At 45.5% G+C, this 16,928-nt stretch overlaps 1 protein-coding gene across 1 annotated transcript in view; it reads right to left on the bottom strand.

Moving 5' to 3' along the window:
* LOC310817030 (alpha-actinin-2-like) overlaps positions 1–16,928 on the bottom strand; it is a 29,715-nt gene that overhangs the window by 8,266 nt on the left and 4,521 nt on the right. Inside the window, exons 6-13 of the mRNA XM_083687431.1 lie at positions 11,359–11,437; positions 8,542–8,623; positions 6,932–7,017; positions 5,906–5,998; positions 5,294–5,524; positions 3,826–3,973; positions 3,459–3,609; positions 134–242 (exon numbers count right to left, since the gene is read on the bottom strand). Of these exons, the coding sequence (XP_083543557.1) occupies positions 134–242; positions 3,459–3,609; positions 3,826–3,973; positions 5,294–5,524; positions 5,906–5,998; positions 6,932–7,017; positions 8,542–8,623; positions 11,359–11,437 (979 nt within the window). The remainder of the gene's footprint in view (positions 1–133; positions 243–3,458; positions 3,610–3,825; positions 3,974–5,293; positions 5,525–5,905; positions 5,999–6,931; positions 7,018–8,541; positions 8,624–11,358; positions 11,438–16,928) is intronic.

Genomic DNA, 16,928 nt, shown 5'->3' on the forward strand with positions numbered 1-16,928 from the left:
CCCTGCTGGCTAGTACTAGAGACCACAGGCTAGTACTGGAGACCCAGCTAGTACTGGAGACCCAGCTAGTACTGAAAATCACCTAGTACTGGAGACCCAGTCTAATATTGGAGCCTAGTCCGTCTCTCTCTACCTCCAGGTTCTCTCTCCTCTTCTGTGTGAGGGTGCCCAGCTGGTCCCACTGGTCACAGATGCCCTGGCAGCGCTCGTTGATCATGGCAGCAGCATGATACTCCAGCTCACTAGAGGAAGCACACACATTACTGACAAGAGGGATTCATATCGTTTTCATATCTCATAAGTGGTCACATTAGGAGATGAACCCACACCAAATGACACTTGTTGCATACAGCATATGCCTTGGCATACAGATGGATCTACATCTACACTGATGGTATGGAGTGCCCCCTTTAATGAGTCTCAGTGGGATGGATTATAATGAAGGTTTTCAGGTGTCCATAACTGTGAGTAAAGGGTACCTGCTGAATGTATTCAATGGACGAAACCTTTGATCTTTGAGTGACTACCTGTAGCACATGTGCTCTAATACTTCACTGTAGAACTCCATTCTGACCTTAGACATAGAGTACATTGCTACACTCCCCTCATATAAATAATACCAAAGTCCAACTGCCAACAGGACATACAACTACCCTCAAACGTGCTGGAGAGTGACTGAGCAATAATGACGCAACCTAGTGACCCGGGTTCAATCCCCTGATCTGGCTGTTATGTGTTATTGTCCCACTTTGTCTGTTTCCCTCTCTCAATAAACACACAAACACACACACACACACACACACAAATACGAAATTCCACTCTCCTTAAAATAATACCGGAATACTCTTCACCTAACAATGGCTCTCATCCCTATATGTCAAAAAGTCCAGTGAGTCCAACTCACAGCCACTAGAGATGGTTTAAAGAGACTGGTCGTGCTGATGTCTCCACGCTATCTTTCCACTGTGTAGCAGCACTGTCCTGTCCTCCCAGTAAGCACCAGCTTAGCAGGGATTCTTACAGGGTGTTGTGTTTCTAACAGCGTCACCAGAATAGCACAGGAGAGAGGTGAACCCCTAAATAAACACCACACGACACATCTTCCATTCTTCCATTTTCAAACTCTCTCATCCTCCTCTCCTCCACTACGATACAGTTGACCTTTCGTTGCTAATGGGAGTCTGTCAGGGGACACTTTTTCATTTGACAGCAAAGTAAGACAGGATAGGCCAGTCCTGAGGGAGGGGTCCAGGCCCAACATACCCTAAACCCTAAATCAACCCCTAGGCCCTAGGCCCTCCTGACACTGGTCTAGATCTGAGAGGATTAATGAGGTGTATACAATAATAGCAGTAGCTCCACATTGCCCTCCGATACGTCAGGTGGAATTTTCACTACATTGCTTCTACCTCTCCAATCCTCTCAGATCTACAGATGTGTCAGGGGGGTGGGGGCTGGGGGGTTGATTTGAGATAGAGTGTACCTATCCCAGAACCCCCCACCCCTGCCAGGGAGGGTACTGAGAGAGATCCCCAAGGGCAGCAGGCTCATTGTGTCCCAGCCAGTTCTGTAACTGGAGACAGTACTGTCAAACTCCTGTGGCAAAGACCCATCACCAGGGGGCCAACTGTGAGCAGCTGGTAATGTCTGTCCCCATTCACTGCCATGGACAGGATTTGAGCAGCTAGTTATGTCTGTCTACATACATTGTCATGTATTTGAGTGGCTAGTAATGTCCGTCTGCATATGTAGCGAAGGTGATTTGGAATCACGCTCTCGTGACAAGGTAGCCCTGCACGAGACATGTCAACTGAAGTGTCTCCCTCGAATCTTGAGGATGTCTTCTTGGCCTCATGGTAGACGCTTGTGTCTTCCACACGGGAGACCTGGGTTCAAACTTCGCTGCTGTCATGTTTTTAAACTGCTGATAATGTCTCTTATCTAGTGTAGGAGAGTCAATAGGATCATGTCATGTCAGTGATGTTGGTGAAATGTCATCTAGTCACAGTGTTTGTCTTGTTGATCTGGCCTAAATCAATATTGACTTTTTGAAGGGGAATACCCCTTATCTTGCAGAACAACTTGTGGGAAAAATCCCCTCTCAATGTGAACATATAAACAGAGTATATTACTGTAATATATTACTGTATAATGTATCACAATAATATACTGTACAGAGTACAACCACAAGCAGTCTTTCTATAATTCCAAAAGAGACACTTTTGTCACTTAAAGCTAGACTCAATCATGTCTAGTTTTTCTAGCTACAGGCCTAGCTCTCAATTTTAGATTTGGAGTTTCATCCCTGGAATGGGACAAATAAATACAAGGTTAGAATGACTATATTCTATCGTGCAGTAAAGGTGATTGTTTATAGTTGGGGTGACCTGCATGCCCACCAACGGTATCATTGAAGAGAACAAATGGTGGTGACAACAGCTAGGCTGTGCTAATGGATGATGTGAGAGTCCTTCAACTTTGCCATGTGAAGAACGCAGGTTGGCCCACGCTCCTGAACAGGGGCTTCCGCAAATAGAAGAGTGAATATACACACTGGCAGAGGGGAGAGAGAGGTGATCACCCCATCCTGTAATACACACAACCACTGACAAACACACACACACAAGCACACACACACACGCACGCACGCACGCACACACACACACAGGCAGGAAGGACAATCAGAGCTGTTGCAGAAGGAAACCGGCAGGTGATCAGTCGACAGTATAACCCACATTTAGAACAATAAATCTTAGAGGGGGCTACAGTGCAGACAGGCTTTCGTTCTAAACCCAGTGCAGAGTCATGACATGACCTGTATATTTGGTGTTGGTGTTTTTACTGGGAGAGAAGGGGAAAGGGCACATATTTTATTTAGGGTGATTGTAACCTAAACAGCTAAACACCCAACATTCATAAGAATACAATCTCAAAAGAGGAATTATGAAATCATAATATAACATGTAAGGCGTCTGTTTCTGCCTCTGACGGAAAGTCTATTGTCTATTTTCTGTTTTCAAAGACTGTCTTTAGGGACTCGTTAGCCACTAGATGGAGTACATGCAGCATATTGTCATTTTACAGCCCTCTCTCTGCTTGAGACTGGCATGTGAGACTACTGCTACAGTACGCCCCATTTCCGGACCTCGAATATAGTTTTCATATTCCTCTGATAGTTTATTTGTGTCTTCATATGTCTGATATTTCTATCTATGTGTTGATGTGTGAGATATGATACAACCAAATTCCCTTTCTTGACAATAAAGTTATATTAATGGCCTGGGGTGGTCCAGTGGTCTAGCACCACGGCCTACAGTGCACACATATGCCCATGTGAGCATGGGTTTGAATCCGGTCCATGCCCTGCTGACATACCCTTACTTCTTTCTCCACTATCTCTATCCAATAAAACTGAAAAATACGAGAAATTAAGTTTTCTTAAATTGAAGTGAGCATACTTGAGCTCCTGTGCGATGGCGGCGATCTGCTCTACACGGTCCTGGTGGGCGGCGAGGTCGCTCTCAAAGGCCTCATGTTTCCTCAGCAGAGCCCGCACCTCCGTCAGAGACGCAGACTCGAAGTCCTTACGCGTCAAAATACGGTTCTTACCTACAACACACACAGCATTAACATCACCATTCATCATGTTGAAGCATGTGAGATCCTGAAATCAAATCTGTACGAATCAGTGGTGTCTGGGTGCTAATGACACGGAAGCTCTCGTCTTCTGTCACATGGCTGAGTGTGATGTGATTGTCTCAAAGAGCTGCTGGTGTGGAAATTATATCTAACAGTGTGTTGTTCTAACACAAGTGAAACCCTCACCAACGGACCAGCCCTCGTGGGTGGTGGCCTTCTGTTGGAACTTCTCAGCAAGGTGGTCCAGACGCTCCAGTCTCCGGATCTCAGTGAGCAGCCACTCCTCATAGCCCTTCTCCGCCTGCTCCAGACCCTGCCACGCGCTTGTGATGTCCTGGTCACAAACAGATGGTTGGAGGAGTAGTATGTTGATGTTGAAACACAGTAAAGTTATCTGGAAACTGTGTAGTAATTATGTCAGTGGGGTGTAGAATACCCTCTGAAAAGCTATAATGTCTTCATGTTGTTCAATAAATATTCACATAAACTGGATAATAGTTCATGTGATTTTGGAATTAGTATCTTAATATATTAATATAGGGTCTCTGATTTGCATAGGAATCAATTACACACTGTGTGGATCAAATTGTCATTACAAATTGAGGAAATGGAGAAGAACAAAACTGCTCAAGAATGCTACCCTGTCCTGGGGAGACTTGCAAAAATCTACAAAGTTGAATGGCTGAGAGGAAAAAGCACAGTTGATGGAAGAACATCATCTTAGTCACTCTACAAAATTGGTCTATAATTCATTAATGAAAACAAATCTATCTCACATCCATAATTTTGTTTGCAACAATAAATTCCAATGATACAGTAAATAAAGTGGCTGAAAGTGTGTATATTTGGTTTTACTCACATTTCAGCTTTTCATTTTGAATTAATTAGTAAACATTTAAAAAATATATATATTTTCAATTTGACATTATAGGGTATTTTGTGTAGATCAGTGACAAAAATTTTTTTTTAATTAATTTTAAAGTCAGGTTGTAACACGACAAAATGTGGGAAAAGTCCAGGGGGGTGAATACTTACTGAAGGTACTGTACATATTATATGTATAACATATATTATGAAACTGTATTATTGAATGAGTACATGAAATTCTTCAACCCCCTCAACAATATACAGTACAATAATGTGTTTCGGGTATAGAGCACAAGCATAATGGAACTGGCACATACTACTTGCACATGCAAACATACAGTTTATATGGGTTCAAGAAGGTGAAAATTTAAATAGTTTACCACCTTTAATTTTAAGTAGAATCTGAATGAACAATGCTATGTTGGGGCTGGCTGATCCCGAGAGAATCAATGCTACTGGTCTGAGAACAGAGGTTGGAGGACTCAGATGAGCACTTTTCACTCTGGGGGCTTGACAGACACACTCGCTGAAATATTTCACTTCCCACGTAAATACTGCATCTATGCAGTCAGGTTGCGAATGCTAGCCTAGTCAGCCTGTGTTTTCCCCTAGACAACGAAGCCGTGGTAGATTTAGGGCTGACGGTAAGCCGGTTCGTAACAATTGGAGGCTTGTCCAGGATATCGACAATGTTTAGCATGTGATGTATTGTTTGGTACTGAAGTCCACGCGGTTTGGTTAGTAAACTAATTGTTTGTACACACACACACCCCACCTCCCCACTCACCGAGACCATGCGTCCCTCGGAGGGCATGAAGGCGGGCCGGTTGCTGATGCGCAGCTTGGTCTGCAGGGTGTTGAAGCTGATCTCCAGCTGGCACTTCTCCTGCACCTTGGGGGGCTTGTGCATGCGGCGGTAGTCCCTGAAGTCCTCCAGCTTCGCCCGCATGGCTGCCATGGCCTTCTCAGACACCTTGTTCTCCAGCCACGGAGTCATACGACGGATCCATTCCAGGAGCTAGTGGGACATTTGATTTGATCAATCTATACTTTATTTATCCCTTTATTTAGTCCCATACTAACCCTAATGGCATCAGATACAATGTTTTGGGTCTGTTTTTTCAGAATAAGCTTACTTCGAGACTAAAAAGCATCTTCCATGGATGGAATTCATTGAATATGTGAATCCGTAATTGGCTTAATCTGTGTTCGGGAAACCACGCCTTGATACTTTACAACTTCAAAATACTAAATATTGGATGTTTATGTTCGGCAAATGCTTATACTGTATTTACACAATTGATACAATTCATATGGTGAAGCAAAGGGAAGGAGGAAAGTTCATTATGTGCAGTGCATCTCAGACTGTAGTACCTTCTTACATAAGTGTGGTTATTACCTCACTGGCCAGCTTCTCGTACTCCTCCATCAGTTTCTCATTCTCCTGGTTGACTCCCAGCACCTTACAGATGCGATTGGCTGCAGTCTCTGCCTGTGGTCACACAACAGCAACATACACATCACATGGAAACAAGTTAATGTAATCAAGCAAACAGAGGAAATGTCAGTAGGGCTGGGCGATATTGCATAAATATCATATCACAATTATTTTTCAAAAAATGTTTTGTATGACAGTATTGGTATGGTACTCTTCATAGTAATTCAAGTTCTAAATATGTTTAATGAAAATGCATTACTTGCCTCAATGCACTTCACTTCAAAACATTATCATCAAGGATAGAGGGGACACCCCTAAGCCTTTAAACAAGAACCTGTGCCTCTTAAGTTGTCATTGTGAATCTTCAGATTCACAAATTTGATATGAATAATGCACTGCATAGGCTTACCTGTCTGTCACCATAGCCATCAAGTCTGTTAACTATTTTCCTTTCCGGTTAGCTATTTTCCTTTCCGGTCTCAATCTCGCTATAACTTAAAATCGGACTATTGATGGAAATGCATCACTTCATGTTATTATAGCATGTCAATCTCCCGCATATTCTCCATTTTTTCCTCTTGCACATATTTTGCTGGTCTCTGCTGTCGCATCTATGAAAAGCTGTTCATTTTACAAATGTTTAAATGGTGTCACAGTGTGTCTTATATTCATGTTTAATATATGAATTAAACAGTTGCAGTACACATTCTGCATTACAGCGTGGATCATAATGCTATAACAAAACAACTGGTATACCGCCCAGCCCTAGTCAGTAAGGCACAACATGAAAACAGTATAGGTTACAAACTGTGTGTATGGATTTCTAACTTTCAGGTAGGAAATGGGATCCATGCTGAGACAGCCTACTTATCATCAGTATGGGAATTCACTACCCTGCTAGTACAGTCTCATAATCACTGCAGACCCAACTGTCCAATATACACTCCAGAAAAGCCTCTACTGTGTGGTGGAGACTAGTTTGTATACCTGCTCTGCTCCAGCAAAAGCATGATAGAAGCAGGACATGTAGGTCATGATGGCTCTCTCATCAGGCTTGGGGGTGTTGACGATATCTGGGGGGGGGGGGGGGTATGAGAAGAATGCAAAAAGAATGTAAAAGAAAAATAAGAGAGAGGAGTGCCTTATGTGAGAAGGGAAGGAGAAAGAGAGTCGGAGCAGTGATACAGGATGAAAGCCTTCCAGATGAAAGGAAAATTAGCCAGAGGATAAATTCAGTGACAAAGGAAAGGAAATAGCAAAGGATGAGGTTATACTGGAAGAACTTGGCCAGGCTCCCCACCTCTGCCATCAGACCTCTGCAGCTCATTCAGAATGCTGCTGCCCATCTGGTGTTCAATCTCCCCAAATTCTCCCATGTCACCCCCCTCCTTCGCACCTCACTGGCTCCCGGTAGCAGCTCGCATCAGATTCAAGACCCTGGTGCTCGCCTACCGGGCGGCAAAGGGAACAGCCCCTCCCTACTTGCAAGCAATGGTCAGCCCCCAAACTCCTGCCCGATCACTTCGTTCTTCCACCTCGGCTGGCCACTTGGCACCGCCACCTCTACAAGGATGCAGCAGTCGCGCTATTCGGTCACAGCTTTTCACTGTCCTTGAGCCCCGTTGGTGGAACGAGCTTCCCACTGCTGTCAGGACTGCAGAGTTACTACCTATCTTTCGCCGTAGACTAAAGACCCATCTCTTCAGGCTACATCTTGACTGTCCCTCCTAAAGACCTCTTCATCCCCACTACCCGCCTGTACAGTTTCTCTACTGTAAATAATAATAAAAAATCATTTTAAAAAAGTCATCCTTCCTTCTTCTAGCATTGTGACTGCCAATGGCCCCTGGTCCTAGCATAGATTTGTTTTTCTGACTGTATAGATGATTCACTTACTTTAGACAAATGTACTTGTTGTAAGTCGCTTTGGATAAAGGTGTCTGCTAAATGTCTAAAATGTAAAATATAAAAATGTAAGAACTATACTGTGTGTGTTCAGCAAACCAAGAACCCTATCTCCATAGAAACAGCTATCACAATTCATAGGGAGGTTTTAATGGGAGTTTAATGGGATCCCCTAAGGAAACAGCTTTTGGTAATTGCTCGGATCACCGATTTAGTACTCTTTGAAATGGCATCAAAAGCTTGTATTCTCCAAAAGTAGTTCAGTGAGAGGGAATAGAACTACAAACTGGGGAGAGGGAGTGTAGAGAAATACCATTAAAATAGCGCCCTCACCTTCTGAGCCAACACAAAGGTATGATAGAAACACGAGACATAGGTCATAATGGCTCTTTCGTCAGTTGGGAGAGTGTTAACTACATCTGTGTAAAGAGAATATCTGTATAAGGTCATCCATTCAGGGAAAGTTTGCATTAGCATTAGCCATAGACATACTGTACAATAGAGATTAATCTTACTGTCCCAATAGTTTAACATTCACTGGGGAGAATTAAACAGATCTCACTAGAAAGGTGGTGGTGCTACCAGGATGGACAGTTGTTCGGCCTAAGAAGGCATTTTAAGTACTGATTTATTTTCCTCCTTAGTTTGAATTAGTAATGTGGTTAAACCATTAAGTAAATTAAAGTATTTACCTTCAGCATCCAACATCTTTGGGATGTCCAGATGTTTCTCTGCCACTTCAAAAGCCAGGTTCAGGTTGCCCATAGGGTCATCCTATACACATTAATATACATATAATAACAATAACAATAATAATAATAATGATAATAATAATAATAATTTATTACATTTATAAAGCGCTATTCATTATACAAGAATAATGTCAAAGTACGTAAAATAAAAGATAAAATAGAAAAATGGTTTAAAAAAAAAAAATAAACAAAAACAAAATATACAGTGCCTATAGATGGGTCATCATACCCTGTGAAATCTTCACCTTTTGTCACATTACATTTTTAATTCTGGACAATTATTAAAAATTAATTAGTGAAATACCTGGTTTGGTTAAGTGATCAGCCCCTTGGAGTATACCATTATAAACTTGCTCAGGTGCAACCAATCAACTTCCAGATCAAACACCAGGCTAATTGCCCCCCACCTGACATCAATTGTAGTGGTTTTGATTACTTCAGAATAAAACCAGCTGTTTCTTGAGGCTTCCACTACTAGAAGTGCATGGTTCTGCAAAGAATTCACCATGGTTGGAAAAGTACTTTCAAAAGGCCTCCGGGATAAAGTTGTAGGAAGGCACAAGTTAGGTGAAGGCTACAAAAAGATTTCGAAGGCTTTAGCTATCCCTCTGAGTACCGTTCAGAGCATCATTAAGAAGTGGAAGGCGTATGGCACCACCAACACCTTGCCTAGATCAGGCCATCCATCCAAACTGGATGACCGAGCAAGGAGGACATTGATCAGAGAAGCTACCAAGAGGCCAAAGGCAACTTTGAAGGACTTACAAGTCTTTATGGCTGGGACTGTCTGTGCATGTGACACCAATCTCACAAGCTTTACACAAAGCTGGCCTGTATGGCAGGGTAGCAAGAAAGAAGGCTTTTCTGAAAAAGTGCCACACTCAGTCTCGTTTGTGCTATGCAAAAACACACCTGGAAGATTCTGTTGCCATGTGGAAAAAGGTTTTATGGTCAGACGAGACTAAGATTGAACTTTTTGGATTGAACTCCAAGCGCTATGTTTGGCGAAAACCAAACACAGCACACCACCCAAAACACACCATACCTACTGTGAAGCATGGTGGTGGCAACATTATGTTGTGGGGATGTTTCTCTTCAGCGGGGACTGGGCAATTGGTCAGGATTGAAGGGAAAATGGATGCTGCCAAGTACACCCAAATTCTTGAGGACAACCTGCATCCCTCTGCTAGACAGCTGAAGATGGGCAGGTCATTCACCTTCCAACACGACAACGATCCTAAACATACCGCCAAAAGAACAACACAGTGGCTTAAGGATAGAAAGGTGAATGTCCTTGAGTGGCCAAGTCAGAGCCCTGACTTAAATCCGATAGAAAATCTGTGGATGGACTTGAAGAGAGCAGTCCATCGCCGCTCACCACGGAATTTGACTGAACTCGAACAAGGAAGAATGGGCAAATATTCTCCAATCTAGGTGTGCAAAGCTAATAGAGACATATCCAAACAGATTGATGGCTGTAATTGCAGCAAAAGGTGGCTCTACAAAGTATTAAATCAGGGACTGATGACTTTTCCAACCCTGTTATTCTTGTTTTTCATTTTTTATAAATTTTCAGAACTGTCGCCTTTTTTTTCATTAGTTTGATGTTGTATGGCTAAATTTGTATATAAAGCTGGAAAAAGCTTTTTTTTTTTTAATGGGTTATGATTTCAGGCTGTACGACAAATATAGTAACTATTTCAAAGGGGTATGATGACTTTCTATAGGCACTGTATATAGCCGTATCATTAAAGCAGCAATCAAAGTCTAGGAGGAAGGGTAGGCCAGCCAATAAAGATGTGTCTTAGGGCCTACTTTAGAAGCCCCAACAGCCTGAACAGCCCTTAGATTGTCAGGAAGAGAGTTCCAAAGGTGTGGCGCATGGGAGGAAAGGGCACAGTCCCCCATTGTGGGGAGCCTGGTTCTGGTTGCATGAAGCAGTTTAGCATATATAAATAACCTTTATGATTTCTTAGATACTTTTAGATCTATTCAAAATTCAACTCTCAATCATATCCACACAGTAATAAAGTCAAGATCATCCAAAATCATAGTTGAAGCTTCGGCTAGCAAAATCAGGACACATACAATATGCTAAATGTATAGTTTTTATAATTTCATACAAAAATGCTAAAGGAAACAAAACACAAGATATCAGAAATGCCTTAATATGACTTAGGATGACTAATATGATTGATGCTAATATGACTGATGTTAACAACCCAGAGGTCCTGGTTTGTCACAAACAACTGCAAGGTTCTGAAGCATGCATACTGCATACACAACAACACAACCAGGGAGTTATTTTTAGATTAACTATTTCAATACAATATTAAATATTTCACCATGTATAAAAACGTAAGTATTTTCTATGCAGTTCTAAGTGTTCATAATGGCTCATAATGACAGTGGAAATAAAGTGTTTTAAGCCCCCCCTTCCCCTGAGAAAGACATTACTGAGGAAATGTCCCATATGTTTTCCTCTCCCATTAGAGGATTGTAGAAAAGTGGATAGCTAGGAGATTTACCTATGCATGACAAATTAAGTCTACACAATGCATGCACACTATGAAAGCAATGCAATTACTTTGTCAACGTTACAATATGATAGGGTATGTTAGGCCAACAGAGTATCCATTTAAATTCCTTTATAAAAGTACTATATAGAGTAGGTCTAGGTTATTATAGGGGCTGCAACTCCCTTCATGCAGTTCAGGCCAGGTCTAGGACCAGCATGCATCTGGGCACAGCAGAGACCTTGTTGAGCTTGGCGTAGTCTATGAGGTCTGGGCGATGTCTGTGTATCAGTGCACAGAAGGCTAGGCCATCTTTCCAGCTTTGTACCCATAGGGAGAAAACAATATCACATCACAGCACAGCACAAGATGGTAAACAAGCAATGTGCCTTGGTTAAACCGTCTATAAGGCCCTGTTCAGAAACAATCCTTAGGTCCTTCGCCCCCTAGACACTTGTGTAGATCTGGATGGATTAGAAATGTATAAACAAAATGGCACTTACTGTAGTCAATTTCTCTTTATCACACATAAGCCTTTCGCCTTTTACTAAAGACGAGAGGCTTTGAGGTGGGGAAGTGAGTTAAATCGCCACTTTCCTCCTTTTCTCTTCCCCTTCCTTTTTTCCTTGGTCGGGAACTGTAATTTTAGCAGGTGGCTTGACCGCTGCTGGGACGAGTTCTCCTGACCCCTTCCCTTCTGTTGAGCGGATAAGGTCGGTTCCCAGAGGAGTTGCCAAAGACCTTGACTCTTCCAGTGGGTGGCCTGCCCGCCACCGGTCAGGGCCTTGGGCAACTCCTCATTCCAAACAGCCAGGAGCCCAAGGAGGACCAGAGAGGCAGAGACGAGCCCGAGGAAGCCCAGCCTCCCGTGCCGTGCCGTGCTGTGCCGTGCCGTACCGTGCCCTAGGAGGACCAGCGACCAGCAAAGCTGTGCCATGCCAAGCCCGTGGAGGACTCCAACCACCACCCCAGAGCCAGGAAGGAGGACAGCCCTACCACCTACATTTGGAGCGAGCAGGCCACAGGGAAGTGCCACAGAAGACCCCAGGTCTCTGGCCACCTAGTGTCCCTACTCGCTCTCAGGTGTTCCCTCCTTCCCCTCTGCAGGCCCGGAAAACCATCAGATCCAGTCCCAAGCCAGTGAGTCCAGCTTCAAAGCCACGAGGACCCAGAGAGGAACAACAGACAGAGCCAAACAGCAAGTATCCTATTCCCCCCCCGCCCCCCCACTCATTACCTACTCTATCCCCTAACCCTAAACCTTTTCCCCTTCCCCCTTAATCCCCCCTCCCCCCAATGGTGAAAGATGAACCCCGGAGCGATGCGGCACTACAGCGCCGTCAGGTTGACGTTCATCCCTGCTGAAGAGGCTGCAAAGGATGGAACCTCCCAACCGCAGGCGACAGCAACAAACCAACCCAGACCAGCCAACACGATGACTCGCCTGGAGATCAGCAGGGCGGTTCTCCAGAGAGGTATGGGCTTTGTGCCGTCTGACCTAAACTGCCTGGTGAATCCCCCAGTGCCACAAGAATCATTCGAAGGTAGCTTCAAAAACCCCCACCTGCTAGAAAAGTTTCGGTCAATTCACAGGATCAACAAATTTAGAGTTTTTCCCCTATCAGACACAGAATCCAAAGTAGTTACCGTACAGTTTCACAATGAATGCATTCAGGACTATGATGTAGAATCAATGATGTTGATTTGCCACCCTCAAATCAGCGGCTCGGATGGTCCTGGATGAAGACAGGGTATGGACAGGGGCTGGTACAACTAAAACCGGACCCGGCCGGAGTGGGCGGAGTCCAACACATCCTCAGCACCATCAACCTGGGGAGCAATAGGGGCTCTGTCCACTACTACGGCATGCCCAAGCTTTCCAGGAACTGCGACCAATTAGGTCATCTGGCTGCAGCCTGCAAAGCCATCATCTGTAAAATATGCAAGGAGAACCACCTAATGTCACAGCGGGCGAATCCTGGTCTTAGACCTAGAAATCCAGGGTTCGCAGAAATTACCACATTCCAACAATCGCCGGTGGCACCTCCCCGCCAACACACACATGGATGAGTTCCTCTGGTGCTTCCTTCTCTAGGATAGACATGTCCTTGCTCTCGCCAGGTATGAGAATGAGCAACCTGACTAGCCAAGCGATGCACTTCTTGGACCACAGGATGCTGACCATGTCCTTGGAGTAGGAAGGCCAAGCGAGAGTGGGTAGGGGGACCTGGAGGATGAATACATCTATCCTCCAGCACCCAGCAGTTGTGCTCTCCTTCTCCAGATGCTACCTGGAGTAGAGAATCCTGAAGGAACTTTTTGACTCCGCAATATAGTGGTGGGATATGGTCAAGGCCAGGACCAAGGGCTACTTCGGAGCGATAGGTTAGCTGAAACCAAGCAACACTTCACCACCCTCTGTCGGGAAGAACAAAAGAAAAAGCAATTTAGAGCAAAGCACCAGGGCCTGGAGGAGATGGAGAAATGCACACGCTTCTTTTTCCGCAGGGCGCGGTCAAAACAAAAGCCCATCCTGTCCCTGTATAACACCCAGGGGGACACTGTGTCAGACAGTGATGACATCCTGAGGGTGGTGACAACATCAAGCCGACCAACGGGACTCTCATGGCCACCTTCCTGGATGGTCTGGACCAGATAACCCAGATCTAAGCACGGAGGAGCTCACCTGGGCTGTGCGCTCCATGAACAAACAGAGGGCCCCAGCACCTGATGGGACCCCTATAAGATCTTCTGGGACCTTCTGAAGGATGACTTGGCAGAGGTCTTCCGAGCTATGTACAGGGAAAAGAGGTTGGGCGAGTCCATGCATGCAGAGTACGGTCACCTTTATTCCCAAGAAAGGGGACCTCAAGGACCTCCGGAACTGGCGCCCCATCAACCTCCTCCCAGTGGACTACAAAATCATGGCCAAAGCCCTCACGAAGCGCTTCCAAACCCCCCTCCCCTCAGTAATAGCCCCAGACCAAACATGCAGCATCCCCAGTAGGTCTATCAATGACAACCTGCTCCTGATGAGAGACCTCATCCTGCACTCCCAGGAGCGGAGGTCCCCCTTTGACAGGGTCAGCCATGGCTTCCTGCAGAGGGTGCTAAGGAGCATGAACTTCCCACAACACCTCCTCCATTGGACCAAACTCTGCTACAGCAACATCTCAAGCAGAGTTCTAGTAAACAACACCCTCACAGACCCCTTTCCCATCAGATCTGATGTACGACAAGGTTGCCCCTTGGCCCCTCTGTTGTGTGTCATCTACCTGGAGCATCTGCCCAGGGGGAGAGGCTCAGGGCGGTGGCGTACATGGACGACATCACCATTGTCGGCACAGATCCATCGTCATCGCTACGGCAACAAAAGTGTGGTGGATGAACACTGTTCAGCCACTGGCGCCCTGATCAACAGGAGTAAGAGTGAACTGTATCTGTCGCAAGACTAGCAGGAGACCATAACCACCTCTTTCCCTGTAAAACGGACAACATCAGGCTGCTAGGGATCACCTACCAGAAAGATGAAGGGGCCTCTAGTAGCTGGGGGGAGACCATCCGCCGCATCCAAAGGAAAATCTGCGAATGGAGCGCACAGTTCCTCACAATGACTGGTAAAATCCGGTTGGGCTGGCATCGTGGAAATACAAGGACATCATGAACTTTGTAAGATCCCGGGACACCATCATCCACCCAAGAGCCAGCACAGCAGTGGACTCCAAACAGGTATGGATGAACATCAACCACAAATGCACCAACAACAAACAGAATGACATTTCTTGGATGGCTCGTCATGGTTGTCTCCCTACTAGGGTTTTCATGTATAGACGCCACATAGCACGTACCGAAAACTGCCCCCACGGATGCATTGACGCAGAACACATTAACCACCTCTTCTGTGAGTGCTCTGTGGCCAGGCGGGTCTGGGCCCTGTTTGTTCCCTCTGTCTCCCTCAACAGACTGCTGACCCTGCCCCCCTTGACAGCCGAGAACATCCTGTATGGTCCTCCCACAGGGTACACCACCCCCCAACTACAACAACAGTGGAGGATCATCAGCGCCGTCAAGCAGGTCCTGTGGGAGACAAGGAACATCAGGGTCTACCAGCAGCAGAACGTCGACCTGACAATCCTGAGGATCACCCTGAGGATCACCATCCTCCTCAGGGACTACGCCATCACAGACTTCAAGAACAACCCGGACCAGGTGAGAGTGGTATGGAGGGTGGCAAAATGGAAAGACGTCAACATCTAAACCACCCCTCATACCGCCCAGACCAATCACAACCCACCCCGAACTCAGAACCATTGTCGCATAGCCCACCCTCTACAATGCTCTATATGCTCCACCACCAGCAACAGCACCATCAGTACCAGTACCAGCACCAGCACCAGCACCAGTTCCAGCACAAGCCCTGGCCAGCAGCACCAACACCAGCACAAGAACCAGGAGAGGAGCAACACCCCGCCCCAACAGGGAAGTTCACTGCACCTTCCCTCACACACATGTAACAGCCTCACTAACCCCTTGCCTACCCCGTCAGAGCAGCAGCGCACACACTCCATGACACAACCCATCGACTCCAGCACAAGCCCTGGTCCCAGCCAGCATCACCGGCACCAGCCCAAGGATCCTGAGACGATCAACACCTCTTTTCTACAGGGAAGTACCTTGCACCTTTTTACACCTTCCCTACACAAGTTCCCTAAACCCCGCCCACTCCCCCCCCTCACACTATCCTACCTTTACAGATCACCAATACACCAGCCACAGCCCAGGTTGTTTCCAGACCCAGGACCTAACCCCCGACTCCAAGCCACAGGATCCAGTTCCAGCACCAACCCCAGGTTCCAGGCCCAAGACCCAGCATCAAACTCGGCACCAACCCCAAATCCCCAGCTCCAAGACCCAAACCCGGCACCAATCCCAAGTTTCAGCCTCAAGACCCAGCATCAGACCCAGCACCAACCCCAGGCTCCCAGCTCCAAGACCCAGACCCGGCACCAACCCCAAGCTCCAGCCCAGAGACCCAGCATCAGACCCAGCACCAACTCCAGGTTCCCAGCATTAGCACCAGACCCTATACTAACCCCTATCCAAGCCCAAAATACACAAAAGAACTCCATTACCAGAACACTCAACTAAACCCAATCATATGTAAATAGCGTTTTATGAATAGGTTAATTTATGTTTTTGATTGTATGAAGTGATGTATGTATGTGTATGTGTGTTGGAAGAAATTGGTGTTACCTGTGAAAAAACAAATAAAAACACTTACTATAGTCTTTGGACCTCGACTATCGTCGTGCTTAGGCTAGTCCAACTCCAAGATCCAGACAAGTGTTTTGGGAGAAGGAGCTAGGGGTAATGGTCTCTGACTCCCTATAAATATCCTGTGTTCATTCAGTCTGATGACTGGTGATGAGTGTTGGCACATGCTAACAGATGTCTGCCTTGCAGGACTCAATACAATACAATACGTCTCTGAGCTGCAATCAATACAGATTGATTGAACTGGGGAAGAGGGACAGTTACAGTAAATTACATTTCATCAGGACTAATGTATGGCGAAGCAGAGAGGTATTTTAAAACCCCAAAGTCCCAACATAAGCATTCATCGACAAGTATGTTGGTATACTAAATGTTGATGTTGAGCTCCTCTCTCTCTCTCAGTAGGCACAGCGTAAGGATGTGTATGTAGGAAAATAAAGAGAAAATAAAGAGAAAAGAACACTGAAAAGGGGGAATATGTTTGTTCCTTTACTGTAGGACTACATCTAGTATTCCACCTCCATTTTTTTTCATTTT

This window comes from Argentina silus (genome assembly GCF_951799395.1).
Source record: "Argentina silus genome assembly, chromosome: 16".
In the NCBI taxonomy this organism is placed as follows: domain Eukaryota; kingdom Metazoa; phylum Chordata; class Actinopteri; order Argentiniformes; family Argentinidae; genus Argentina; species Argentina silus.